Here is a 27,758-nt window from a genome sequence, read left to right as displayed (position 1 = left end):
AACTGCGGACCATTATTGAGTTGGGAAATAGAGCTCTGTCGGTGGCTGTCTTTTGTTGTCAACAGAAGATTTAAGTCCCATAGTAAACTAGCAACCAGCTTGTGGGTTCCAGTTGCCTTTTGGAAGCAGTTGCTCCCCCTCTTGCCAGGAATAGCTGGATTTTCCAGCAACTGGTAGGGATTGGAAGAGAATGCCCAGATTTTGGAGTAGAAGCTGGTGGAGGGGAGAGGGGAGAGAGCAATGCAGGTGTCATTGTGAAAGTTTAAGTGCTGTTACAGCAGCTCCTTCCTGGAAGGGGGGAGGGTGGGAAAGAACTACAACTCCCGTCAGGCACCGCGCCCGCCTACGGCGTTCACGTGGGCTCCCACCGGAAGTTCAATTGGCGCAAATCAACAGAAATGAAAGTCAACGGGACAGGATTTTTTTTAAAAATTCAAATCGCCTGCGAAATGTCAGTCGCACCCAGCGGGCGCGGGAAGCTCATTCCGTGAAGGAAACGCCAAGTTTTATCGCCGGGTTCCGAGTTTAAGTCGGTTTGTTTTCGTCGCGTGGAAGGAGATAGGCGGCCGCGGCTGGTGCCTGATTGAAACGCGGAGATTGAAAACGGCGCAACATTTTTTTTTTGGATGGGTGCCCGCTAACCGTTGGATCCTTCCTGCGCCCGTCCAGGAAAAAAGAATTCTCCTGATGAATTTGTAATTAAAAAACAAAACCGCAGAAGTAAATAAAAAAATATTTTCTGTCGAGACGCCTATCTTCTCCCCGCCCCCAACCCCCCCCTCCTTTGATGGAGGAAGCCCGCCCATCACCTCGACGATGATTGGCTGGAGGCGGGAGGCGACGCGCCATCTGGAACACTCGCCTAAGCTGCCCGGCCGCTGATTGGTGGAGGTGGACGTCAATCAGAGAAGACGAGGTCCCGGCGGGGTATAAAAAGAGACGCAAGCGCACTTTGAGGAGACAGAGTGAGTGCGCGTTAGTAGTGAAAGGGTCGGGTTGAGGGAAGAGGAAGGGGGGAAAAAAAGGCTTCCAAAGTAATTTTTTTAAAAGGGGGGGGAAAAAGCAACTGTGTTACTTCTTCTGAATCAATAAGCAGAGACTGTCGCTGCAGGATTTATTTCTGCACCGCTTAAGTTCCACAAACTTGACAATTGAACCTTTAAAGTTGCCATTTTGGGATTTTGTTTTTTTCCTCTCGTTGCTGGAGAAACTGTCAAGTGGAGGGAAAAAAAAAGACTCGATAAACAAAACCCGTGGAGGAGGAGGAGGAGAAGGGGGGGGCGGTGAATTGATTGTTCGCTAGGTCCCTGAATATGAATTATTCATTTATGCTGATGAGACGGAGTGACGCCACGGGCGACGTGGGATTCCGTTAGTGGACGTAACGGCAACGTCGTGGTGAACTGATTGCAAGTTGGCAGCTGCAGTTAGAAGGGGCAAAGTCTGGTGCATGGGCTGCTGCATTGGAGGGGGGCTGCAGCAGCAGGAGTATTGGTGCAGGTTGGACAGCTGTACCCGGGGAGCTCTGTGCACAAGTGGCTGGGCTGCTTGCGATCTTCTTGGCGGAGAGCTGACCCATGTCATCTGATGAAGAAGCTGATGGCGACATCGGTCAAGGAAGAGTCCATCAGGGAGGTCACCCTCCTGAAGCCCGAGTACCTGTCGGCTGTTGGGGCGACGGTGGAGGGGCTGCACCATCAGGGCAGGGCGCTGACGCCTGTCAGCGAAGAGGTTGCCTTGTCCCCCGGGGCCAAAGATGAGCTGGGCGAGGACGAGAGTGTGGCGGAGTTGAGTCGGCCGAAGAATGGTCTGCAGCCTCTGCAGCAGCAGAGAGCCTTCAAGAGGAGGAACAGCCTGAACGTGGGTTTCAAGCACCCTGGCTTCAAGTGCCGCCGCAGGGCTAAATCTGACTGCGACCCGGTGCTGCCCAGTAATTTCCTCCTGGGTGGAAACATCTTTGACCCCCTGAACCTCAACAGCCTGCTGGACGAGGATGTCAACAAGGCTCTCAACGCCGAGACCCCCAAGTCCTCGCCTTTGCCCTGCAGGAACCGTGACCCGGTGGAGATCCTCATCCCCAAGGACATCACTGACCCGCTCAACCTCAATAATGACTCTGAGGTCCTGCCCTCTCCCCTCAAGCTGGGCCGCAAGAGACGCCACCGGCATTACCACCACCCGCCCAGCCAGCTGCCCCAGTCTACCAGTGCTGAATTGGCACAGAAGAACCAAGTGGCTACGCTTGACCCCACCGCCCAAGATTTCAGTGGTAGCCAGAACCCAACGGCAGCAAAAGCAGGAACAGGCGCCACCCAGGTGCCCCTGGAGCTCGAGGGACCCCAACCCTATGAGCTCAATACCGTCATCAACTGTAGGGATGAGATTGTGTCCCCTGTTCTCCGCGGCTCTGAGCACGGTTCGGCTGGGACCAGGCATCGCAAGCGTCGCAGAACCTTCAGCAAATCGGAGACTGGCAAGGCTCTCGCAAACGCAGAAGAGGAACCAAGGCTGCCAGGCACAGCTGCCAAGAAGCCAACGCCAGAGAAGACTAAGGGGAAGGCGTCCCATCACCACCAGCACCAGCAGCACAGCTACCATCGCCACTCCAGCCTGAACCGGGAAGGCAAGGCTCAACCCATCTTCCAGACCAAACACAAGCGGTTTCAGTATGGCAACTACAGCAAGTACTACGGCTACCGCAACCCAGGCCGCTGTGAGGACCCCCGGCTTGGTATCTTCAAGTCCGACTGGTTCCGGGGCAAGGACATCCTGGACCTGGGCTGCAACTCCGGCCATCTGACCCTCAGCATTGCCAAAGACTTGAAGCCCTCGCGTATTGTGGGCGTTGATATTGACGGTAGTCTCGTCCACTCCGCTCGGCAGAACATCCGCCACTTCTTGTCGCAGGACATGCTGCCATCGCAGGGCGATGGGCGGGTGAAGAGGCATTTCCCTCTGTCGCTGACCAAGTTTAAGGGTCCGATCGCCGCACCGCCTGTGGCGGTGGATCGCTGTGTGCCCGAGTTCCCCAATAACGTTACGTTCATCCAGGTGGGTGGTGGTGCTGGAGGGGGTGGGGGGAGCTTTTTATTTTGGGACGGGAAAGGGCTGACCCAGGCTGCCAGCAGGTAAATTAACAATTCGGCATTGAGCTGAGCTGATGAAAACATCAGTGATCAGCTGAATGAAACTGCTGATATTGGGTGGAAGGTGGAGAGTACCTGTGAATAATTTGTCATTCCCTAATTTCAAGATCAGCATTAGCCAATTTTAAACAGCTATGAGCTCCAAGGAAAATAGTTTGACACAGTGTAATCTTGGTAGCAAATGTGTTCCTGAACCACAAACTAATCCACAGGATAGGATGGGCAAACCAAATGCCTCTTGGTTGTTGAGAGGTAAGATCCAGGGACAGTAACCTTCCCTGGTGGCCACTGGAAAACAAACCAATGTTTATTTGACCCCAAAATTTCATATCTGCCTTGCTGTGGAGAAGCTCTAGTGTAGTATGGTGCTCTGTACTCTGCTTCAGAGCAATCGGCTGAGTTTCTTGCTGCTTCTAGCACTGTCGTTTCTGTAGGTTTTCAGGTAATAAAATTCAGAAGCCCACTTAACGTTAACTTTTTTCCCCCTCCCTTTTAACCTATCAAACCTTCATAGTCCCCAACTTGCTGTTCAGCTGTGCTGATTTTTGAAATACTGTAGACTTGACACTTGCCTACTGTGTAACATTGAGTTTGGGGCTGTGGTTTGTTCCTGTCAAGTTCTTCTGCATGAAAGTTTCCTTGCACTGAAAATCCTGTCGCTCAGCATTATGCATAAATAAACTGGTTTGCAGGCTGGCGAGGAGGTGCCCTTTTTGCAATGTAGTGTAATGAGAAGCTAAATGTCGCTTCTCCATCTTTGAGTTCTTGGGTTGAATTACAAAGCTTTCCAGCCTCCAAAGTGACCCCTTTGGGAGAGTGAAGTTAACTCGAGAAATAACAGGACCAACATATCTCAGTGGTTTAATCTTGTCCTTTGGCACCTCTTGCAAATATTGACCTAACCTTCTGAAGGGACGCTGCTAAAATTGCAGAAGACTCTTTTTGTTGATGCAGTGAGCCTCAGAAAATTTAGGACCCCACACTGCTCAATTCATCTGAATGACCGGAATTTCAGTTTTGGCACCAAGTTCTCACTTGCTCTCAAAATTATTGGTAATTCAGTGCAGTTTCAGTATAATTGGGATGCCTGGATGCAGTTGGTCAGAGGTGACCCCAACAGACCCTCGTTTGAAAACTTGAGTTTCAGTGAAAGTAACATTTTTTTTGCGGTGTTTGTAATGTCCAGTAGCTTCTAAATTGTGAATTTCTAATTTCTGTTGCGTTGTGCAATAAGTACTGCTACATCCCAGGGCTACGGTAGTATAATGGTTATGTTACTGGACGAATGATCCAGAGGCATGAGTTCAGATACCACCACGGTGGCTGGGGAATTTAAATTCAAATTAATTTTTTTAAAAAAAAACAACTTGGAATAAAAATCTAGTCTCTGTAATCATGGTTATCATTACAATCATCAATTGTTATAAAACCCCATCTGTTTCACTAATGTCCTTTGGGGAAGGAAATCTGCTGTCCTTACCCAGTCTGGCCTTTATGTAACACCAGACCCACAGAAATGTGATGGAGTCTTAACTGCTCTCTGAAATGGCCTAGCAAGGTCAGCTCATCACCACCACCACCTTGAGGACAATTGGGGATGGGCAATAAATGCTGGCCTTGCCAGCACTGTCCACATCTGGTGAATGCATAAAGGGATGAAGTGACTTTACAGTAGTTTGAGACTCGGTTGGTGTGTTGCTTTAGGATTGAAAGTTCCAGGTGGAGCTGTCACATTTAACAGTATGCAGCTTTGACCAGTTAACTGATCTTTGCAGAGTCAGGATGAGGAGCCGCAAATGTGTTTCAGTGCCAAGCCTCTTTCTTCACTGTACGTATCTCTGCTGTGAACATTGTTTATGATTCCCCTTCCTAATGGCCATTTCCAGATGGTTCTCTTTACTGTAACCTGATTATTTTTTTAAAAATCATCGGCCATTTGAAATGGTGATAGGCTCTGCAAATGGCTGCCTGGAGGAGTTGAGTTCCAGGGTGAACCTTAGGCTGAGAAGCCTGCTTTTTATATCGTGAACTGGCTTGATCAGATGAGCTGATTTTAAATGAGTTTTAATTCTTTTTGACCAAACACCTGCACAACAGGCAGTTTGTTATTATAAAGGTGTCTGTTCGGCTACTATCTCCCAGGACTTGTCACTTTCTCAGCTTACAGAAGTGTTGGGAGTAATGGCTTTGAGGGGGCAGGTTGGGAAAGAGGGAGGCGGAGAAGCTTGTCTATGTAGTTTAGGACTGTGCGCCAGCTACCATTGAGATAAACTTCAGACCTGCCTGCGCACTTGCTGTTTATCAATCTCGTTCTCTCCTGGATGTGTTGATTCCTTGCCACTAGCATTGAGGATGCAAAGTATTGGTACCTCAGCAACTTCCCATTACTGTTGGGAGGGGGTGGAAAAAGGAATGATAGCAGAAGAGGGGGATATGGCACCTTCAGCTGGAGATCCTGGACACACTTGATTAGATGCAGAAACACTGTGGTCAGAGGGCCAGTTGCAATGGTTCTCCATTTTCGGCAGACTGAGGATTGTAACTTGGGACCACCTATTGGATAAGTGTGCATGTTTGTGTAGCTTAGTTCATTACTAAATCACTAGCAAGTGGAACCAGCTTCTTCAGATCTCAGTGGAATGTATGTTCTCAATACTGATTCGTGGGATTTTGTAAAGTCCTTTGTAACTTCAGAAAAAGTTCTATTCCTTTCCTGCTTCCTCCTGCCATCTCTAGTTTAGAATAAAATTTCTGCTGCTGTTTTTGTTTTGTTGGAAGGTCAGTGTATTTTCCCCCTGTTCCCAAACTCCTCTTGTGCTCTGTACTCTTCCTGATGCTGGATTCTGGATCTGTTCTAACTTGGTAACTTGGCTTGCTTTGTTTTGCAGTCTGCTGTCTCATAAGGCTGGAGTTTTAATGCATAAATAATTGCCAATGAAATGCATTTTCTATCTCCAGTTACATTTATATAGCGTCTCTCTGTTGTGTATCAAATGTCCCAGACCCATCTTCACATGTTGGTAAATGCAGCAGCTGAGGTTTCCCCGAAACAGCAGTGAAATGAGTGACCAGTTAATCTGAGTTCGATTTGTGTAGGTTGAAGAGAAAAATGTTGGCGAGAGCAGCAGGAGGTACTCTGCTTTTTAAATAGTATCATAGGATCTTTTCATATCTACCAGAATAAGAAGGGACCAGGGGTTTACATTCTTCTACTGAAGTACTGGAGTGGGACTTGTACCCACAACCTCTAAATTCTGGGCAATGGTAACAATTAGGCCACGCTGACAAAGTCATGTCTTATCTCTCTTTGGAGAAGCATCCGCATGCTATCTGACTTTATCTTAAGTTGTCATAGAGTCATGGAGTTATACAGCACAGACACAGGCCCATCGCGTCCATGCCGGCCATCAAGCACCTATCTATTCTAATCCCATTTTCTAGCACATGGCCCATAGCCTTGTATGCTATGGCGTTTCAAGTGCTCATCTAAATACTTCAATGTTGTGAGGGTTCCTGCCTCTACCACCCCTTCAGGCAGTGTGTTCCAGATTAGAGGCCTGCTCAGGTCAGGACAAAAGAACCCGACAGAACCATCGCGGGCCCGACCCGACCGTCCCTTTACTTACCTTTGCACTCTGAATCTCCATGAAGCTGGAGCGCATGCGCAATGATGTCATGGTGATGTCACTCGCTCACTGCGCAGACTCCTTTTCGTCCCGGACTCCCAGCTCTAGTAAGTTTGTTTTTTTATACACAATTTCAATACCTGGCAGCAGAGCACTTACCATGTGTGTCCGGCCCAGCCCGACACGTCATCAGGTCTCGTCTGGTTCGGGTTGGGTAGCAGGCCTCTATTCCAGATTCCAACCACCCTTTGGGTGGAAACATTTTTCCTCTAATCCCCTCTAAACCTCTTGCCCCTTACCTTAAATCTGTGCCCCCTGGTTATTGGCCCCTCCACTAAGAGAAAAAGTTTCTTCCTATCTATGCCCCTCATAATTTTGTACACCTCAATCAGGTCCCCCCTCAGCTTTCTCTGCTCGAAGGAAGACAACCCTAGCCTATCCAGTCTCTCTCTCTTCATAGCTGAAATGCTCCAGCCCAGGCAACATCCTGGTGAATCTCCTCTGTACCCTCTCTTACAGTGTGGTGACCAGAATTGTACACAGTATTCCAGCTGTGGCTTAACTAGTGTTTTATACACCTCCCTGCTCTTGCCTTTATTAGCTGAGGCATAGAATGTAAGTGTCCCATATACCTTCCTAACCACCTTATCTAGCTGACAGTGCATTCAGCCACTGAAGCATCAGGAATCCTTGAGTCTTTGGTCCTGCTGGGAATGTTCACGTGCTTCTGTAGCTGTACTAAGGCTTTTGCTACAAGGAAGGATCCCATGATGCATTCAGCCACTGGCAACTTCTAACTGTAGATCAATCGTGGACTGGAGCACAGACTAATTGGATCGCGTGGCCTGTTTCTGTGCTGTAAATTCTATGTAATATTGGCTGCTGATTCTAGCTGCATTGTGTCTCATGTATTCAAGTCTCCTCTCTTGACAGGGAAACTATGTGCTCGAGAAGGATGAGTTGCTGGACACGCAGAGGCCAGAGTACGATGTAATTCTGTGCCTGAGCCTGACTAAATGGATTCATCTCAACTGGGGCGATGAGGGACTAAAACGAATGTTCAAACGCATCTACCGGCATCTGCGGCCCGGTGGGATTTTCATTCTTGAGCCGCAGCCTTGGACGTCTTATGGGAAACGACGGAAACTTACGGTAAATGAGTTTTATATTCGTTCATAGGATGTGGCATAACTCGCAAAGCCAGCATTTATCGCCCATCCCTAATTGTCCTTGAGAAGGTGGTGGTGAGGCACCGCCTTGAACTGCTGCAGTCTGTGTAGGTACACTCAGTCCTATTAGGGAGGGAATCCAAGGATTTTGACCCAGTGATAGTGAAGGAACAGTGATATAGTTCCAAGTCAGGATGCTGTATGACTTTGAGGGGAACTTGCAGTTGGTGGTGTTCCCATGCATCTGCTGCCCTTTTCCTTCTAGGTGGTAGAGTTTGTAGGTTTGGAAGGTGCTGTCGAAGGAGGCTTGGCGAGTTGCTGAAGTGCATCTTGTAGATGGTACATACTGCTGCCACTGTGCACCGGTCGTGAAGGGAGTGCATGTTTAAGATGGTACATGGGGTCCCATCCAAGTGGGCTGCTTTGTCCTGATGGTGTTGAGCTGCACTGATCCAGGCAAGTGGAGAATATCCCATCATGCTCCTGACTTTTGCCTTGTAGATGGTGGAAAGGCTTTGGGAAATCAGTGAGCTACTCACTATTTATATGGCTGGTCCAGTTAAGTTTCTGGTCAGTGGTAAGTAACCCCTGGGATGTTGATGAGTAGGTTTAATGCTGCTACTGCAAGTTAAAGTACAAGTGGTCGGAGACTCATAAGAGCATAACCTAAGAAACCGGAGCAGGAGTTGACCATACGGCCTCTTGAACCTGTTCTGCCATCCAATACGATCGTAGCTGATCTTTTGCCACAACCCCACTTTCCATATCCCTTCTAAGTATGTTCACAGAGCTCTGTACAACTTGAGCAAGATGCCTCTTGTGTTTTAAGTTGCAAGTATTTGAATTCCAAAGCAGCAAACAAAATATTAAATGTTGTAGTAAATAAGAGGGTTATGGCCATTAAATCTTTGCTGAATGCTTCATATGTTAAAGGCTTGAATTTAACTAATTCTTGATGGATTTTTAGTGTGGGTGATTCCATCGTCTCCGAATAGCCGTTTCCTTTTTCATTGAGGCAGATGGAACTCGCCTTTTTGCCTGGTTACCTGAATCTTTCCATGATGGGCACTAACGTCTCACATGTGCATAACCAGATCAGTTCAATTTTCCCATGCTGGAATAAATAATCTTTGTAGTTGAGATAATTTGAATTCTTATTGTAAATGCAGCACTCCAGTTCAAAGCGGTGGTGGTGCTGGTCAGGGAGGTTTGTGTGTTCAAACTAAAATCTGGTAAAGGCTCCTATTAGCATTCCTCACATTTGGGTAAAGCTTTTCGCGATATTTAAAAATGCATAATATGCGAAGGAAAGATGCCGATTTTTGACTAAGATAAAACCTTTTTTGCACAAGGGTTTATTTTGATTTAGCTCTAATATACTGCAGTCCTGAGTTGATTTTGTTTTCTTGGCAATGACTGGTATTTTTCTGTTTCTGGTATCAACATGAAGTACTTCTTGATCAAGATGCAAAGTCAAGTTACCTCTAATCTATCTCAGTCCCAAATCTTGGGTACCCCCTACTGGTTTATCTGTAGCCTGAGAGTCTGCTACATTAGGGACAGTTTTGTGTTGAGTTCATGCCCGTTGAAACCTTGATAGAGACTATTCCAAATTTGTACTTTTAATTAGTCTCATTCCGCACCAAGTAAAAACTGATCGGTCTTCTAGACTGAAGATGAACCCTGGTTCCAGTCTCAAAGATGCTGTATTTCTTGGTCCGCTCTGGTCTCGAGTGTTAAAGTTGACGAAGAGTAACCAAATCTTCCAATTCCAGCCACTCGCGGTCGATGCTTGATACTCTTCTAAAACATCTTTTTGGTTTTCTTTAGGAGACAATCTACAAGAATTACTATAAGATCATCTTTAAACCGGATCAGTTTACGTCTTATCTGTTGTCCCCGGAAGTTGGATTTTCCAGTTATGAGCTGGTGGGAACACCTCTGAGCACATCTAAAGGTAAAGGATGGTTTTAAGCGGGAAGCAGCTTCAATCCTATTAGTTACACCCTTTCTGCTCAGCTGAAGGGGCTTTTGGGGGAGAGGGATGTGGGCATGCTGTAGAATGGTCTTTCAGAGAGCCAGCATGGGCACAAAGGGCTGACTGGCCTCCATCCATGCTGCAAAATTCTGATTGTATGAAATAAAAGGTTGAACACCAGTAGAGGGAAAACCTCGCTGTTGAAATAAAGTTGAACGATTCCTATCCGTTCTTGCAGAAATGACAAATCTTTATCCTCGGCTGTTTTGAATCCACACAGAAGCGCGAGATGCTTGGTACAATAGAAAACATAAGCCAGGGTGGTATTTTCAGATGAGCCAGGACAACAAGACGTAGGTTTGAAATTATGAAAGCGAATCTTAGGATTGATGGCAAGAAGCATTTACTACAGAAGAGGGTGGTTAGTGGTTCTGTTTAAGGAAAAGATGCTGTAATAGGAAGGTGGCAAAGTTGGTATCCTGCAAGGATGAAATCAAATGGGTTGAAGGACCATTTTCATCTGAATTCGTGATTTTCCCTACTAGGGTTTGGTGTGGCTGTGCAAGGCCTAATGAAGGTACGCATTAATAGTATATGGATTTTGGTCTGTTCTTGGCAACGATGTGCATTTTCTCTGCCAGTTGGAAACTAGAAGCCACATTGCAAATTATTGGGAGTTTTAGATAAAGGGAGAGCTGAATATAATATGTTACTTTAATAAAAACCAGAAAATTCTGGAAATGTGCAGCAGGTCAGACAGCATCTGTAGGGAGAGGAACAGAGTTAAACGTTTCTGGTCGATCACCTGAAATAAGTTCTGATGAAAGGTGTTGGACCTGAAACGTTAACGCTATTACTCTCTTTGCTGATGCTGCCTGACCTGATGAGTATTTCCAGCATTCTCTCTTATTTCAGATTTCCAGCATCTGCAGTATTTGCCTTTTGTGTTGACACTCTTTTTGTTTGAATCCCTCGATTAAGTGTGCTTTGGCCAGTTTTTGTTCGTGTCCCAAACAGTACCTTGTCATCAAGTATGCAGATACCAAAATAAATTAGCGATGTAACCAAATTTTAGAAGCATTTAGGTGATTGGGCCAGTTCATGGCAGACACAGTTCAGTGTGCAAAAGTGGGTGTTTGCTTTGCCACCTCGAGGGCATTACATAATGTGTAGGAATGGCAGGTTGCTTTACCTGAAGGACATTAGTGAACCTGTTGCATTTTTACAACGATAGGTTTTACAAATTCAGATTAATGAATTTAACCTCACAGATTGCCAGGATGTTGTTTGAACTATGATCTCAGGATTGCTGGTCTAGTACCATAACCACTACACACCATCCCCTTATTACCAGTAATCCAAACAAACTCTTCAAAGATTTAAATAGAGATTAAACTTTTTAAAATTTGGAAATGGGGAGTAAGAAGGGAGGTTAGTTGAATTGGGGGGAGGGGGTGGCTAGGGTATTAGAGGTATAAGGAAAGATTTACAATTGGACAGTGCCTTTTCATCACAATGTCCCAATGTGCTTTACAGCTAAGTAAGTACTTTCTGAAGCGTAGTCACTGTTGTAAGGTAGGAAATGGAATGTGGGAAGTGATCAGCGAAGGCTGCTGATTTTAAAAAAACCAATTAATTAGATAACTAGATACATTTCTGCAGAGATGAGGGTTGGAGAGCTCAATCAAAAGGACCAGCATTTTCCTGTTGGCTGTATTTCTGCTATTTATTGGCATGCTTGCTGTGCAGTTCCAAATATTGAAGAATCAACGGCGATCAATTCTGTTGGTTTAAAATAGTCATAGAGATACAACACTGAAACAGGCCCTTCGGCCCACCGACTCTGTGCTGACCAACAACCACCCATTTTATAATCCTACATTAATCCCATATTCCCTACCACGTCCCCACCATTCTCCTACCACCTACCTACACTAGGGGCAATTTACAATGGCCAATTTACCTATCGACCTGCAAGTCTTTGGCTGTGGGAGGAAACGGGAGCACCCGGCGGAAACCCACGCGGTCACAGGGAGAACTTGCAAACTCCACACAGGCAGTACCCAGAATCGAACCGGGGTCACTGGACAGAAGCTGTCTCCCTGTGTCTGCGTAGGTTTCCTCCGGGTGCTCCGGTTTCCTCCCACATGCCAAAGACTTGCAGGTTGATAAGTAAATTGGCCATTATAAATTGCCCCTAGTATAGGTAGGGAAATATATAGGGACAGGTGGGAATATGGGATTAGTATAAAAATGGGTGGTTGATGGTCGGCACAGACTCGGTGGGCCGAAGGGCCTGTTTCAGTGCTGTATCTCTACATACTAACATTTGGGGTACTGATCCAAAAGCAAAATACTGCAGGTTCTGGAGCACTGAAACAAAAACAGAAAATGCTGTAAAGACTCAGCAGGTCAGGCAGCATCTGTGGACAGAAAAGCAGTGTGTTAACATTGCAGGTCAATGTCCTTTCATCAGAACTGGTAAAAGGTTAGAAATGCAATAGATTTTGAGCAAGTGAAAAGAGGGGTTGGGGAAAGAACAACAAAAGGGGAGGTCTGTGAAGGTGTGTCCATCACAGACCTTTCCTTTTTCCCCCCTCCCCTTCACTTGCTCAAAACCTATTACATTTCTAACCTTTTACCAGTTCTAATGAAAGGACATTGACCTGAAATTCTTTTCTGTCCACAGAGTCTTTACAGCATTTTCTGTTTGTGTCTAACATTCGGGGTGTCTTCCCTGTATGGATGCTGATCTCTTCTATTTCAGATTCTGTTCATTTTTTTTTTTCAATGTCCAACAATACCGATTCTTCTTCTCTGCAGGGTTCCAGCGTCCGGTTTACCTCTTTCACAAGAGTCGTCCATCTAGTGCGAACTAAGACTTCCAAAGCCAGCTACTGGCTGCTATTTCTGTTCCTTTTATCCATCGATGGCTCTTTCCTGACCATCTCCTCTCTCTTGTTGAAGCCAATGGAAAACCCTGCAGGGGACACGTGGTCTATCATCACAAGCACTGCCTTTTTTGTTTTTTTTCTTAATTGACAAGCTGTTTCAATCTGCTTCGTATAAAAGGCTCAACGAATGTTTTTTTAAAAAAAAAGGAAAAGCATTTTAAGGTTACGAAAGACTGCATTTTGCTGGGTTTAGGCACCTCTTGGGCAGGGAAGGGGAGGTGTGACCTTTTTGAAAGGATAATTTCTCTTGAATTTACAGTATGCCAATATTCCTCCTGGCAAACCATGTCCTCTTTTTTTTTTTTCTCCCCCCCCCAACCTTTTTCTGTCAAACTCACATTGTTTGAGTGGGCTATACATCTGTTGTGAGTTGTCAGGGAGATGAATATTGATTTTAAATGTAAAGACATGTCTTAGGTGAAACTACCAAGATAACCTACACCTTTTTGTATAATGTTTTCTTCTAATGTGAGACACTGCTATTCAGCATGTCAGCCACTTGTCTGTAGGGTAATTTGCCAATTCATTCTCTTTCTTACCCCCCGGCACCCTGCTCCCCCCTTGCCGGCCACCTCTCACCAAAAGAGAAGTCTTGCCAGTCAGCCAGTTCCTGAAACCAATTGGCCATAATAGATGCAACTAAAACTATGATTATGGTGAGCTGCATGCAGACCCTTGTTCTGTTTTTGTGACCATTTCCATGGTCTAGTGGCAGAGCAGCGCATGGGTAAAATTGATATTTACAGGATATTTCAGGCTTAGGATCATAACATTTGTGGCCAATGTACTGGAATTCCCACTTGTAATGTGATTCCTAAAGGAAAGATTGCTGTCTACTTCCACCCCCTCCAAAACACAGGCAGACGCGATTCTTTGTTTCTCGCTCGCAAGCCGCCCATTTGCGGGGAGGGAGGTAATTAGATTTTCCCGTGTCTTTTTATTCCTGAGGAGTCCCAAACCTTAATAAATACATCGTTTGTTCTTGGAGCTCCCACCCCAACCACCACCTTGTTCCCCGCCCCCCCTCCCTCCCAACGCATCTGAGTTAAAATATTGAACTCCTGTACATGCATTAATATGACATGGCTGTTTCTTTAAAACAGGCAGCATGTGCAATAGCAACAAGTATTGGAGTGGGGTTCAGAGGTCTGAACACTGAGATGGGGTAGTCAGGACTTGCTTTTAAATGCATAACTGTTACTGCTGTGTACTTGAGCAGGCTATAGTTTGTATTTTTCCCTGATTGTAATTGCCAAGTCCCCAGAACCCATCGGAATCTTTTTAATATGACTTTTCTTCTCTCCTCCCTCTCCCAAACAAGCACTCAAATCTTTGCCTGTCAGCTTTCGGGCTGTGGTTGGTCTGATCCTGTAACAGATAATGGAGGGGGGGGTGATTGTCTTTGATAGGACTCATGACTTTTTAAGTAAATAAATAAAACCCCTGAAGTTGAGACTCTTGCCTGTGTGTGTGTGTGTGTGTGTGTGTGTGTGTGTGGAGAAGAGTTGAGTGTAATGATGGGATTTCTATACAAGCAAAACATTTCTGAAATTAACACATTTTAAACTGAACTTCTTAAATAATACTAGTTGCAGTAAAGCTGGGGTCACTGCACCTGTTTTTAAGTTCTATTTTATAAAACTAATTTCTGGAAATCCAGCTGCTTAGAAATGAACAAGGCCTCGTGGGCGTGTGTATGTACCTAGGAGAGACTTAAACTCCCCTTCACCCCACTTTTTGTAAACCAACGTTAATCTGTAAAGATACAGAAGAAGGTGCATGTTAACACTTCCCCCTCATCTGGACCAATGAGCTAGACTGATGAGTGGTAGTGTTGGATGCATGCAGTAACCCGTTGCTATGCACTGTAAATATCTCTGCAGTACAGTATGGAAATGTTGTACTTTTCTTTTTAAAGTCAGAGGTTTCCTGACTTCCACGGGCCATTCGATGCTTTGTTTCAGCATAATAGCATCCTGACTGCTCTCATCTTAACCCTGCTCTCATCTTAATCCTCCTATGTTCCTGTTCAAAAGACCTGTGTGCTGGTTATTGGAGGGGGGAGGGGGGCGGTTGGGGTAGATCCAAATGCTTGTTTGCATTGTGTGTTAAAATGAGTTATTTTTTATTCTGCTGGTGGGAGGCAAATTATTAAAAGTTAAGGGGGTGGAAAAAGCTCATGGCCTTACCAGTGTTTTGGGTCCATGCAGACCCCAGGATCTAAGGAGAGTTAACCATTGTGCTGTATAAGGAAATGTGATTTTCTTTTTTTCATTGGTAGACCAGTTCAAGCCTTGGGCCAGAGCTGAATATGTTTTACATAATAAAAAAAAAAGTCCCTCTGATCCTCACTGGGACCCTCGGTAGGTTTCGGGTGCTCCGATAAAGAAACCACCTGCTTGGTAACCGATTTATATTTGAGGGAGGAGGCACCATAGCCTATCTGGCTTGGAGGATCAGCATTAAAATTCAAGGGACACAGGGACAGATCTAGAGGTGATTTGGTTCTGATCTGGAGCTCTTGGTGCAGTTTATCAATCATTATTGGCTGGTGTGGATATCCAGGAAACCTGGGATGATGGATTTTGTTTCCTGGTGAATGGGGGACATTTTTTTTTTATCCCTTCCTGATGTTACGATTTTGTGTACCATTTTTGTTCTTTTTATATATCGTAAGGCACTTAATGATTTTTGTCTAGATCAGAATTGCCCTGTTGCAGTTTCCCCAAACATTCACCTCTGCTTCACGGGGCTGCCACTTCTAAATCTGTCTACAACATTTCTAATCCTTTGAACTTGTTCACTGAATTTCGTGTTAGGAATTTTAGTGCACAGTCTTCCCAGGTAGCTGAAGGTGTCCTTTCTCAATCTGGGTTTCATGTGCATGGAGTTTAAGGATCCTGCTTCATTTAATTTTGAAAGGGAGGAAGGTTTACATGCACGTTGATGCTGTTGCCTTTTTGGGTGAAGAAATAGCCTGAATCCCTTTTGTCATGCACTGAACAGATGATTACTGCCCTGTAGAAGCATAGCCTGGCAGCAGAGAACCTCCATCTTCAAGAATATGTCCAATTACATTAATTCTGTGGCCCTTGATGATTCTAAACTACTTGTGATCAACTTTCAACCTCTTCATTTTTACAGCATTCATTTAAAATTTCCAGTACAGAGACTTTATCACTCTGCTGGGTGTCTCATTTAGAGCCAGCTACAGTAATCATTCTTTTTCTGTCCCCTGCCACCCACTCTGTTCTCTGTGCCCTTTTCAATATCCCTCAAAGGTTTAACAAAACGCTGGTCCACGAACAAAGACAATGGATGGTGCTCCTGTAGAGAAGCTGTGGCTGCCTTAAGACCTGGGCCACAGCAACAGCTTCGTTGCGGTAAATTAATTGCAGACTGAGTCCGTCGGTAGTTGCACTGGTCTTTCAATTATTTTTAAAAATTAAGCCATGGCTTGTAAAAGAGGTGCTTTTTCCAGCGATTTACCAGCTCCGTACAGGAAATTGTTTCTTCAGTATGATAAACTGTATCTTTGACAACTGGTTCACTGCAGCTTCCAAACAGGGAGGGGAGGGTGGGGTGGTTAACTGTATGTACATGTCTGCATTACAGGGGATGGTTAAGTGCAAATAAACTTGAGATTCTAGATTTTTAAGAAAAAAGTAAATAAAATGTTGTCTTTGATAAAGTTTCAGGAAAAAAAAATTGTCATTTGTGAATTTTTGTAAAAAAAAAGAAAATGCTGCAAAAATCCAATGTCAAACATACATCAAGTGTCATTACAATAAAGGAATACAAAGTGTTAAACTGGCTCCTATCTGACTTTATTTTCAAAATTACTCTTGGTTCATTCATGTACTATAATTTTCTCTACTTTCCCACTCCCTTGAACTCAGGATCAAACGCGGGGCCTTTCTAGGCTCTACGGTGCATTTAGCTACACAGTCGACCTTTGACTTTCACGATGTGCACTATAATTAGCAACTGGGCCAGAAGGGAATGGATGTTAGACTTTTAAGAGGGGAAAAGTTGATGAATTTCCTGCGTGCTTCTTTGGCAGAACCCAAAATAGCTCGTGTACCGACTGGCCTGCACTGCATTTTCGGTGCTTTTAACATTCTTTCAGGTTTCCAACAATTGGGTTATCTTGCACGCACTTACTAGGAACAGGAGGAGGCCATTTAGCCCCTCGAGCCTCTTCTGCCATTCAATGAGATCATGGCTTATCTGCAACCCGAACTGCATATTCTTTGCCCCTTAATATCTTTGGAAAACAAAAATCTTATCAATTTCAGATCAGTTGTTAAATCTACAACTATTAATTGCTGTTTGTGGAAGAGCATTCCAAACTTCTACCACCCTTTGTGTGTAGAAGTGTTTCCTAATTTCACTTCTGAAAGGTTTGGCTCTATTTTTTTAGATTACGCCTCCTTGTCCTAGAATCCCTAAACAGCGGAAATACTTTCTATCTAACTGTTCTCCTTAATGTCTTCAATTTGATCAAATCACCTTAAACTTCTAAATTCCAGGGAATATAACCCTAGACTTTATTTCACAATGTGCAATACAATTGCATTGTTCAGGAGAAAGTTTTGGTTAATGTTCTACAGTCTCTAGTATAAACTAAAAATATTCAGATACTAACTAATCTGCAATGCATTTTCTTTTTTGCTTTTTTTTTTATTCGTTCATGGGATTTTTTTCTGGGCATCGCTGGCTAGGCCAGCATTTATTGCTCATCCCTAATTGCACTTGAGAAGGTGATGGTGAGCTGCTACCTTGAGCCACTTAGTCCATGTGGGGTAGATACGCCCACAGTGCTGTTAGGAAGGGAGTTCCACGATTTTGACCCAGCGGCAATGAAGGAACGGCGATGTCGTTCCAAGTCAGGATGGTATGTGGCTTGGAGGGGAACTTGCAGATGGTGGTGTTCCCATGCGTCTGCCGCCCTTGTCCTTCTAGGTGATAGAGGTCATGGTTTGGAAGGTGCTGTGTAAAGAGCCTTGGTCTGTTGCTGCAGTGCATCGGTGGTGGCGGGAGTGAATGTTTGTGGATGGGGTGCCAATCAAGTGGGCTACTTTGTCCTGGATGGTGTTGAGCTTCTTGAGTATTGGAGCTGCACACGTCCAGGCAAGTGGAGAGTATTCCATCACACTTCTGACTTGTGCCTTGTAGATGGTGGACAGACTTTGGGAAGTCTGGAGGTGAGGTTCTGACCTGTTGTTGTAGCCACACTATTTATATGGCTACACCAGTTTCTGGTCAATGGTAACCCACAGGTTGTTGATAGTGGGGGATTCAGCGATCGTAATGCCATTGAATATCATGGGGAGATGGTTAGATTCTCTCTTGTTGGAGATGGTCATTGCCTGGCACTTGTGTGGTGCGAATGTTACTTGCCACTTATCAGCCCAAGCCTGGATGTTGTCCAGGTCTTGCTGCATTTTTACACAGACTGCTTCAGTGTCTGAGGAGTCGCGAATGGTGCTGAATATTGTGCAATCATCAGTGAACAATCCCACTTCTGACCTTATGATTGAGTAGACGCAGAGTACAAAAAGCAAGGAGATTATGATGAACCTTTATAAAACACCTGGTTCAGCCTCAAATGGAGTGTGATGTCCAATTCTGGGCACCTTAGGAAGGATGTTAAGACATTAGAGGTTGCAGAAAGGCTTTATAAAAATGCTTCCAGAGATGAGGGACTTCAGCTACGAGAACAGATTGGAGAAGTTGAGAAAGGTTGAGAGGTGTTCAAAATCATGACAGGGTCTGGACAGAGTAGAGAGCGAGAAACTGTTCAGAAGGATTGAAAACCAGAGGACGCTGAGTTAAGTGAATGGCAAAAGAACCGAAGGTGACATGACGAAAAGCCTTTTTACGTATAGAATGGTTATGCACTGCCTGAGAATGTGGTGGAGGCAGATTCAATCGTGGCTTAGAAAAGATTATTAGATAATTATCTGAAGAGAAAAAAATTGCAGGGCTTCAGGGAAAAGGCAGAGGGAGTGGAACTAGCTGAATTGCTCTTGGAGAGAGCTGGCATAGACTTGATGGGCCAAATGGCTTCCTTCTGTGCTGTAACCATTCTATGATTCTTGTTTCAGATTTCCAGCAGTTGGTTTATCTTGTGTGCACTTTTTTGAGTATAATTATTGCAGTCTTGATTTGAAATGCACTGGTTTCTATACATGGACTAATTTGTCCATTTCCATTATTAAATGTCTTTTTTATTCAATCATGGGATGTGGGTGTTGGTAGCAAGGCTAGCATTTATTGCCATCCCTATTTGCCCTTGAGAAGGTGGTGGTGAGCCACCTTCTTGAACCTCTGGAGTCTGTTCAGAAATGAGTTCCACGATTTTGACCTGGTGATGAAGGAATGGCGACACATATCTAAGTCAGGAGAGTGTGTGAATTGGAGGTGGTGGTGTTTCCACGCACCTGTTGCCCTTGTCCCTCTAGGTGGTAGAGCTTGTGTGTTTGGGGGGGTGCTGTTAAAGAGGCCTTGGCAAGTTGCTGCAGTTCATCTTGTAGATTGTACACACTGTAGGCATGGTGTGTTAGTGGTGAAGGGAGTGAGTATTCAAGATGGTAGATGGGATGCTAAGGCAAACACATGGCTGCTTGATGGTGCTGAGCTTGAGTGTTGTTGGAGCTACACTCATCCAGGCAAGTGGAGCATATTCCATCATACTCCTGGCTTGCGCCTTGTAGATGGTGGAAAGGCTTTGGGAAATCAGATGAGTTACTCACCACAGAATAGCCAGCCTCTGACTTCTTGTAGCCACAGTATTTATATGGCTGGTCCAGAAGTTTCTGGTCAATGATCATCTCCAAAATGTTGATGGTTGGATATTCGATGATGATAATGCCATTGAATGTCAAGGGGAGGTGGTTAGACTTACTCTTGTTGGCGATGGTCACTGCCTGGCACTTGTGTGTTGTGATTGTTATTTACCACTTATCAGCCCAAACCTGAAAGTTATTCAGGTCTTGCTGCATGCAGGCATGGTATACTTCATTATTGGAAGAGTTACGAATGGAACTGAACACTGAATCATCACGAACATCCCCACTCATGACCTTATGATGGAGGGAAGGTCATTGATGAAGCAGCTGAAGATGGCTGGAATTTGGAAAATGCTCTGAGGAACTCCTGGAATGATGTTCTGAGGTTGAGCTGATTGGCCTCCAACAATCTTCCTTTGTGCTAAGCATGACTCTAACCAGAGGAGCTTTTTCCCCCGATTCCCATTGACTTCAATTTTACTAGGGCTCCTTGATGCCACACTTGATCAAATGCTGCCTTGATGTCAAGGACAGTCACTCTTATCTCCCCTCTGGAATTCAGCTCTTCTGTCCACATTTGGATTGAGATCTGAAGCCGAGTGGTCCTGGTGGAACTCAAACTGAGCATCGGTGAGCTGGTTATTGCTGAATAAGTGCCGCTTGTTAGCACTGCCAACGACACCTTCCATTACTTTGCTAATGATTGAGAGGAGACTGATTGGGAGGTAATTGACTGGATTGGATTTGTCCTACTTTTTGTGGACAGGACATACCTGGACAATTTTCCACATTGTTGGATAGATGCCAGTGTTGTAGCTGCACTGGAACATCTTGACTAGCGTGCTGGTTCTGGAGCACAAGTTTCAGCACTACAGATGAGAATGTTTTGGGGGTGCAAAGGCATTGCAATCCATTGTAACCCATGAACTTCGCCATTTCTTGATGTCACGAAAAGTGAATGGAATTGGCTGAAAACTGGCTTCTGTGATGCTGGGGACCTCAAGAGGAGGCTGATAGATCATCTACTCAGCACTTCTGGCTGAAGGTGATTGCAAACGCTTCAGCTTTGTCTTTTGCACTCAGGTGCTGGGCTCCACCATCATTGAGGTTGGGGAAGTTCATGGAGCCTCCTTTTCTTCTTTAATTGTCCACAACCATTCATAATTGGATGTGGCAGGATTGGAGAGCTTTGATCTGATCTGTTGCTTGTGGGATTGTTTAGCTCTTGTTTATGGCATGCTGCTTCCACTGTTTAGCATGCATGTAGTCTTGTATTTTAGCTTCACCAGGTTGGCACCTTATTTACAGGTACGCCTGGTGCTGCAACTGGCATGCTCTCCTACACTCCTCAGTGAATCAGGGTTGGTCACCTGGCTTGATGGTAATGGTAGACTGAGGAATATGCCAGGCCATGAGGTTACAGACTGTGCTGGAATATAATTCTGCTGCTGATGGCCCATAGTGCCTCATGGATGTCCAGTATTGAACTACTAAATCTGTTCTGAATCTATCCCATTTACTATGGTGATGCCACACAACACGATGAAGAATGTCCTCGGTGTGATGACAGGACTTCATCTCCACAAGGACTGTGCAATGGTCACTCTTACCAATACTGTCATGGACAGATGTGTCTGCTATAGGTAGATTGGTGCAGAGGTTTTTCCCTTATGTTGCCACCGCCTGCTGTAGGCCCAGTCTGACAGCTGTGTCCTTCAGGATGAACCAACAGTGGTGCTACTGAGTCACTCTTGATGGGCATTGAAATCTCTCCCTCTGAGCACATTCTGTGCCTTTATTGTGTTCAGTGCTTCTTTCAGTGGTGTTCACCATGAAGGAGGCTGAGGAAGGGTGGTAGGTGGTAATAGCAGGAGGTTTCCTTGCCCATGTTTGAACTGATGCCATGAGACCTCATGGGATCTGGAGTGAATGTTCAGGACTCCCAGGCCACTCCCAACTGTATACCACTGTGCCACAATCTTTGGTGTGTGTATCCTGTCAGTGGGACAGGAAATACCCAGGGATAGTGATGGAGGAGTCCAGGACTTCAGCTGAAAGGTATTATTCAGTGAGAAAGACTATGTCAGGCTGTTGCTTGACTAGTCTGTGGAAGAGCTTTTACAATTCCGGCAGAAGTCCCCAGATATGAATGAGGAGGACTTGGCAGGGTTTAAAGGCCTGGGTGTGTTTCAGTCCGGTACCTAGATCAATGCTGGGTGGTTCATCTGGTTTTATCCTTAATATACTTGGTCGTGGTTTGTTACAACTGGGTGGCTTGCTGAGCCATTATAGAGCAGTTAAGAACCAACCACATTGCTGTGGATCCCGAGTCACCAGACCAGGTAGGGCAGATTTCCTTCCTTAAAGAGAATTAGTGGACAGGATGAGTTTTTAGGACAATCATGGTCACCATTACTGATACCAGCTTTTTATTCCAGATTTTTTTATTTAATGAAGTTAAATTCTCCAGGTGCCACATTGGCACTTGAACTTGTGTCTCTGAATCATTAGTCAAGACCTCTAGGTTACTAGTCCAGTAACATAACTACTCCACTACTGTATGCCTTAACAGTAGTTTTGTTAGTAAAACTTCTGGATAAATAGATTCAATGTAATTCATAACCAATCTCCAAATTCAAAATAACAGAATTTCAATATTTTTTGCTTGTTAATTTTTCTCCCAAGAAATATATATATAAAAAAAGCTAAGCCTTTGGAATGTCAGTATAATGCTGAGGGAGTGCTGCACTGCAGTGTGGCGTCTTTTAGGTGAGATTTTAAACCAAGGCCCCTTCTGCCCCCTCATGTGGACGTAAAGGATTCCATTCAACTACTTCACAGAAGACCAGGGGAGTTATCTCTGCTCTACAGGCCAATATTTATTACTCAATCAGCATCACAAAAACAGATTATCTGGTCATTATCACATTGCTGTTTGTGGGAGCTTGCTGTGCACAATTTGGCTGCCGTGTTTCCTGAATTACAACAGTGGCTACACTTCAAAGGTACTTCATTGTCTGTAAAGCACTTTAAAATATTCTTTAAATGCAAATTTCTTTCTTAAAAAACTAAATGATGCCAAAGTGCAAAGTTTCATTTATAACACATTTATTAACTAAATAACCAATGACTGGACTAGAGTTAATGTTTTTTCATCTACCTGAGAAAAAATTGAGTTCATTCTTACTGCTCCTAAAAATATGTGCCGATTTTTAAAAAATTTATAATCAGTAGTGGATGTGGCTTACATGCAGCAAATCTGACATCTTCTATGAGTGGGCAGGGTTTCTGTTTTAAAAATCTGGGAGGCGTAGGCACAGATGCGAGTCAGGAGCTGTTATTTGCCATCTTGTTGAGGCTTGCTCACCGGTTCAACAGTGATGGCTCTGGGAAGCCCCTGTTTAACTCCTACCCTTTCGCTCATCAGTCAGCTTCTGACTGGAACTGTTGCTTTTGAGTCGGTTTGTGAGATAGCTTAGTAAGTTGTGTGCATTTTTTTTTTTGTCTTTCATTCTGTTACAAGACTTAGCAAGGCCGCAGATTAGTGGTGAAACCCAAGCTGGTAGGCAAAAGTACTTTCCAAAAAGTATTTGGAGGGATCTGATTAGTTTCCCCGTCTCTCATTGGTACATTTTATCCACTGTTTACGTTGGATTCATTGTTTTTGAATATCAGACAGACTTTTTCACTCCTGATTAATGCAACTATAGCAATAAATTTGCAAACATACCAGTGCGATAGGTGAAACATGATACGCGCAAGGGTTTTATTTGAGCCGTAGCTGTTCTGTAAGGGCAGGAACATTGGACCATGTAAGAAAGAACTTGTATTTATATATCACCTTTTGTGTCCTCAAGAAGCCCTAATTTCGATATATAGTCACTTGCAGAGAAATACAGCAGCCAATTTATGCACAACTAGGTCCTACAAATGGCAATGAGATAAATAACCAGATAATAAATCTGTTGTAGTGGTGTTGGTTGACAGATAAGTGTTGGCAAGACAGCTCCCCTGCTCTTCAAACAGCATTATGAGATCTTTATTATCCACCAAAGAGGGCAGACAGGGCCTCAATTTTGTGTCTTATCTGGGAGATGGCAGCTCTGACACTGCAGCACTCCCACAGTATGGCACTGGGTGTGTCAGCCTAAATTATGGAGTGGGGCTTCGAACTCAAGCAAGACTAGCAATGCAGAGGCCCAGGCTAGTGCTCTGGGGACATGGGTTCGAATCTCACCATGGCAGATGGTGAAATTTGAATTCAACTAATAAATCTGGAATTAAAAAGCTAGTCCAATGGTGACCATGAAACCACTGTCGATTGTTGTAAAAACCCATCTGGTTCACTGATGTCCTTTAGGGATGGAAATCTGCAGTCCTTACCTGGTCTGGCCTACATGTGACTCCAGACCCACAGCAATGTGGTTGACATTAACTGCCCTCTGAAATAGCCTAGCAAGCCACTCAGTTCAGAGGTAATTAGGGATAAACAATAAATGTTGGCATAGCCAGCAATGCCTACATCCCATGAACTAATAAAAAAAAAAGGGCTAACACTGAACCACAGTTGACATCGAAAGTGTAGTTGTTGCTCCCTTTAAGGCTACAAAGTCTCAATTGCTGTTAATTAAACACCAGGGTTCACATGAGAGACTAACTTATCCTTTTTGAACTATGGGCAAGAAGTGCATGCTGGATGTTGGGTTTTTCATAAGTGACAGGAAATTAAAGGATGTGCAGTTTGCTAATAGAGATGGTATACCATGTAATTTGCAATATATATGATCAAATAAGTGAAAGGCACAATTCAACATGGTGGCTCCTCATCAGAGCCCTTTCCTATCCTGAGTGGTGTGAAACAGGGCTGTGTTCTCGCACCCACACTTTTTGGGATTTTCTTCTCCCTGCTGCTTTCACATGCGTTCAAATCCTCTGAAGAAGGAATTTTCCTCCACACAAGATCAGGGGGCAGGTTGTTCAACCTTGCCCGTCTAAGAGCGAAGTCCAAAGTACGGAAAGTCCTCATCAGAGAACTCCTCTTTGCTGACGATGCTGCTTTAACATCTCACACTGAAGAATGCCTGCAGAGTCTCATCGACAGGTTTGCGTCTGCCTGCAATGAATTTGGCCTAACCATCAGCCTCAAGAAAACGAACATCATGGGGCAGGATGTCAGAAATGCTCCATCCATCAATATTGGCGACCACGCTCTGGAAGTGGTTCAAGAGTTCACCTACCTAGGCTCAACTATCACCAGTAACCTGTCTCTAGATGCAGAAATCAACAAGCGCATGGGTAAGGCTTCCACTGCTATGTCCAGACTGGCCAAGAGAGTGTGGGAAAATGGCGCACTGACACGGAACACAAAAGTCCGAGTGTATCAGGCCTGTGTCCTCAGTACCTTGCTCTACGGCAGCGAGGCCTGGACAACGTATGCCAGCCAAGAGCGACGTCTCAATTCATTCCATCTTCGCTGCCTTCGGAGAATACTTGGCATCAGGTGGCAGGACTATATCTCCAACACAGAAGTCCTTGAAGCGGCCAACACCCCCAGCTTATACACACTACTGAGTCAGCGGCGCTTGAGATGGCTTGGCCATGTGAGCCGCATGGAAGATGGCAGGATCCCCAAAGACACATTGTACAGCGAGCTCGCCACTGGTATCAGACCCACCGGCCGTCCATGTCTCCGCTATAAAGACGTCTGCAAACGCGACATGAAATCGTGTGACATTGATCACAAGTCGTGGGAGTCAGTTGCCAGCATTCGCCAGAGCTGGCGGGCAGCCATAAAGACAGGGCTAAATTGTGGCGAGTCGAAGAGACTTAGTAGTTGGCAGGAAAAAAGACAGAGGCGCAAGGGGAGAGCCAACTGTGCAACAGCCCCAACAAACAAATTTCTCTGCAGCACCTGTGGAAGAGCCTGTCACTCCAGAATTGGCCTTTATAGCCACTCCAGGCGCTGCTTCACAAACCACTGACCACCTCCAGGCGCGTATCCATTGTCTCTCGAGATAAGGAGGCCCAAAGAGAAGAGAAGAGATGATCAAATAAGTGAAATTGTGTATTAAGAAGGCATTGTTGAATTTCTAGTTGTATGGATCAAATTGTGCTAATATATTGTGAACTACATAACCATCATGTATTGGTTTAGATAGCTTTACTTTTAAATGCTCTGCATTTTGAAGAAATAATGCACAGGTAGATGGCCGGGTATCTGTGGAATCTGGATTCCTCTCATCAGTCAGGTTTTCCTACTTATCCCACCAATATGGCCGGAAAGCTGATCCTGATTAACAACTTACATTTATATCGCACTTTTAAAGTAGTAAAATGTCCCAAGGCCCTTTACAAAGAGTGTTACCAAACAAAATTTGATAACGTAAGGAGCTATTAGGGCAGGTGACCCGAGCTGGGTCAAAAAGATTGGTTTCAAGGAGAGGCAGACAGGCTTAGGGAGGGAATGCCAGAGCTTCGGGCCTAGGCAGCTGAAGGCACGGCCGCCAATGGTGGAGCAGTGAAAATCAGGGATGTGTAAGAGACCAGAATCGGAGGAGCGCAGATATCTAGGAGAGTTGGAGGACTGGAGGAGGTTACAGAGATACAAGAACTGTTGAACTGAGACAGGCCTTGTCCAAGATATACCTTCTAACTCCTTTGACATTCAACCAAGGGCAAAGGAATTCAAATGTTTATTGCTCATGACTGCCAAACAGCCCTAGGATATCATAGATGATGGCTTTGTTTTCCAGAAACTATCGCCAAGGGACCCAATTCAATAATCTGCACGAGAAAAGCAAATTGGATATACATGGAAATGATCCAGCATACAAAAAACTCCAAGATAGGCCACTACCAACCTAATTGGAATAATCTGATTAATACCTAGTTGTAATAACCATGCTGAAGTAAGAAGAAAATAAGCAGATAAACAGGGTAGCAATTCAGTGCCTTAACGTAATGCTGATAGGCTGTTCCCCTGGCTGGACAGTCTAGAACTAGGGGTCAGGATAGGAAGACAGCCATTTCGAACTGAGATGAGGAGAAATGTCTTCACCCAGAGGATTGGGAATCTTTAGAATTCTCTACCCCAGAGGGCTGTGGCTGCTTAGTCATAGAGTATATTCAAGACTGAGAAGGATAGATTGTTGGGAACCAAAGGATATGGAGATAAGATGGGAAAGTGGGTGGGGCTGATGCAGTTTGGCCATGATCTTATTGAATGGTGGAGCAGGCTTGAAGGGCCGTATGGCCTATTCTTGTTCCTAATGTTGTTATAATAGCTCTCCAATATCTACAACTAATGTCATCTGTTTTAAGTTATGTGTCAAGCAGACTTTTTTCCTTTAAACACAGGCCTCGCTTAAAGCATAAGTTGCTGTCAAAATTATGGCGAGGCTATTCGTCCAACCTCAGACAGCTGGATGGCGAAGGATTGAACTGCAGCCAAGTCTTTATTCACTGGCAAGCTTTTGTTTACAGAGATATCACAAACCTTGTACCTCTAACCAATGCCTCTTTCAGCCTGCTTCTGCATATGAGTGTAGGCAATACCCACCAGCTGAACAAATAACATCCAGTTGGTATACAATGGATACGACTGGGACTCGCCTTTATTTATGGGTATATGCCACAGCAACTTCAAGCAAGGGCCGACGCACGTTTAAATGCGGAAATACAATTTGCTGTCCAAGTTGTGCCCCTCTACCATTAGCATTGCAAAAGTGGCATCTCACTGCCTGCCTCACCATTGAAATGCATTCAGCAGCACCAAGTTGCTGTATTCACACGGTAGATATGAATTAAACTCACCACAAAAAGTTGGAGCTGCTTTGAAGTGACGCAAGGAGCCATTTAAAATCTGGACATATTAAACCTGGATTAGCAGACAGAGATTCTTTTAATGATGTGCTAATTGCTAATTACTGCCAACATACAACTGACATCAAAAATTAACTCTTACAAGTTTGGAATCTCAAACGTTCAGGTTTAATTGCTGTTGCCTATTTTAAAAATACATGTTTTTTTCCTCTCTCTCCCTATCCAATCTTCCTTTCCCTCTATTTCTTTCTGTACCTGATTTGACATTAA

The 27,758-nt window shown here is 44.7% G+C and overlaps 1 protein-coding gene across 2 annotated transcripts; it reads left to right on the top strand.

Annotated features, from left to right (window-relative positions):
• Window positions 1-403: 403 nt before the first annotated feature.
• On the top strand, window positions 404-27,758 carry LOC137357366 (7SK snRNA methylphosphate capping enzyme-like). Of its 2 annotated transcripts, none has more exons than XM_068023640.1 (4): window positions 404-3,051; window positions 7,706-7,924; window positions 9,772-9,898; window positions 27,024-27,758. In XM_068023640.1, exons 1-4 carry the CDS (start codon window positions 1,588-1,590, stop codon window positions 27,032-27,034), a joined length of 1,821 nt encoding a protein of 606 aa, XP_067879741.1. In that variant the 5' UTR covers window positions 404-1,587; the 3' UTR covers window positions 27,035-27,758. The 2 variants fall into 2 exon arrangements, with proteins under 2 accessions (XP_067879741.1, XP_067879740.1); XM_068023639.1 differs by lacking the exon at window positions 27,024-27,758 and adding an exon at window positions 12,743-16,673 and having other exon boundaries at window positions 406-3,051.

This window comes from Heterodontus francisci, chromosome 48, assembly GCF_036365525.1.
Source record: "Heterodontus francisci isolate sHetFra1 chromosome 48, sHetFra1.hap1, whole genome shotgun sequence".
Taxonomy (NCBI): domain Eukaryota; kingdom Metazoa; phylum Chordata; class Chondrichthyes; order Heterodontiformes; family Heterodontidae; genus Heterodontus; species Heterodontus francisci.
This window is presented reverse-complemented; position numbering and strand designations above follow the sequence as displayed.

Excerpts from the sequence above, each read along its gene's own strand:
- LOC137357366 (XM_068023639.1), top strand. The coding sequence starts at position 1,588 with ATGAAGAAGCTGATGGCGACATCGGTCAAGGAAGAGTCCATCAGGGAG. Across the intron at positions 7,925-9,771 it reads GGAAACGACGGAAACTTACG|GAGACAATCTACAAGAATTA; the intron begins GTAAATGAGTTT and ends GGTTTTCTTTAG. Across the intron at positions 9,899-12,742 it reads ACCTCTGAGCACATCTAAAG|GGTTCCAGCGTCCGGTTTAC; the intron begins GTAAAGGATGGT and ends TCTTCTCTGCAG.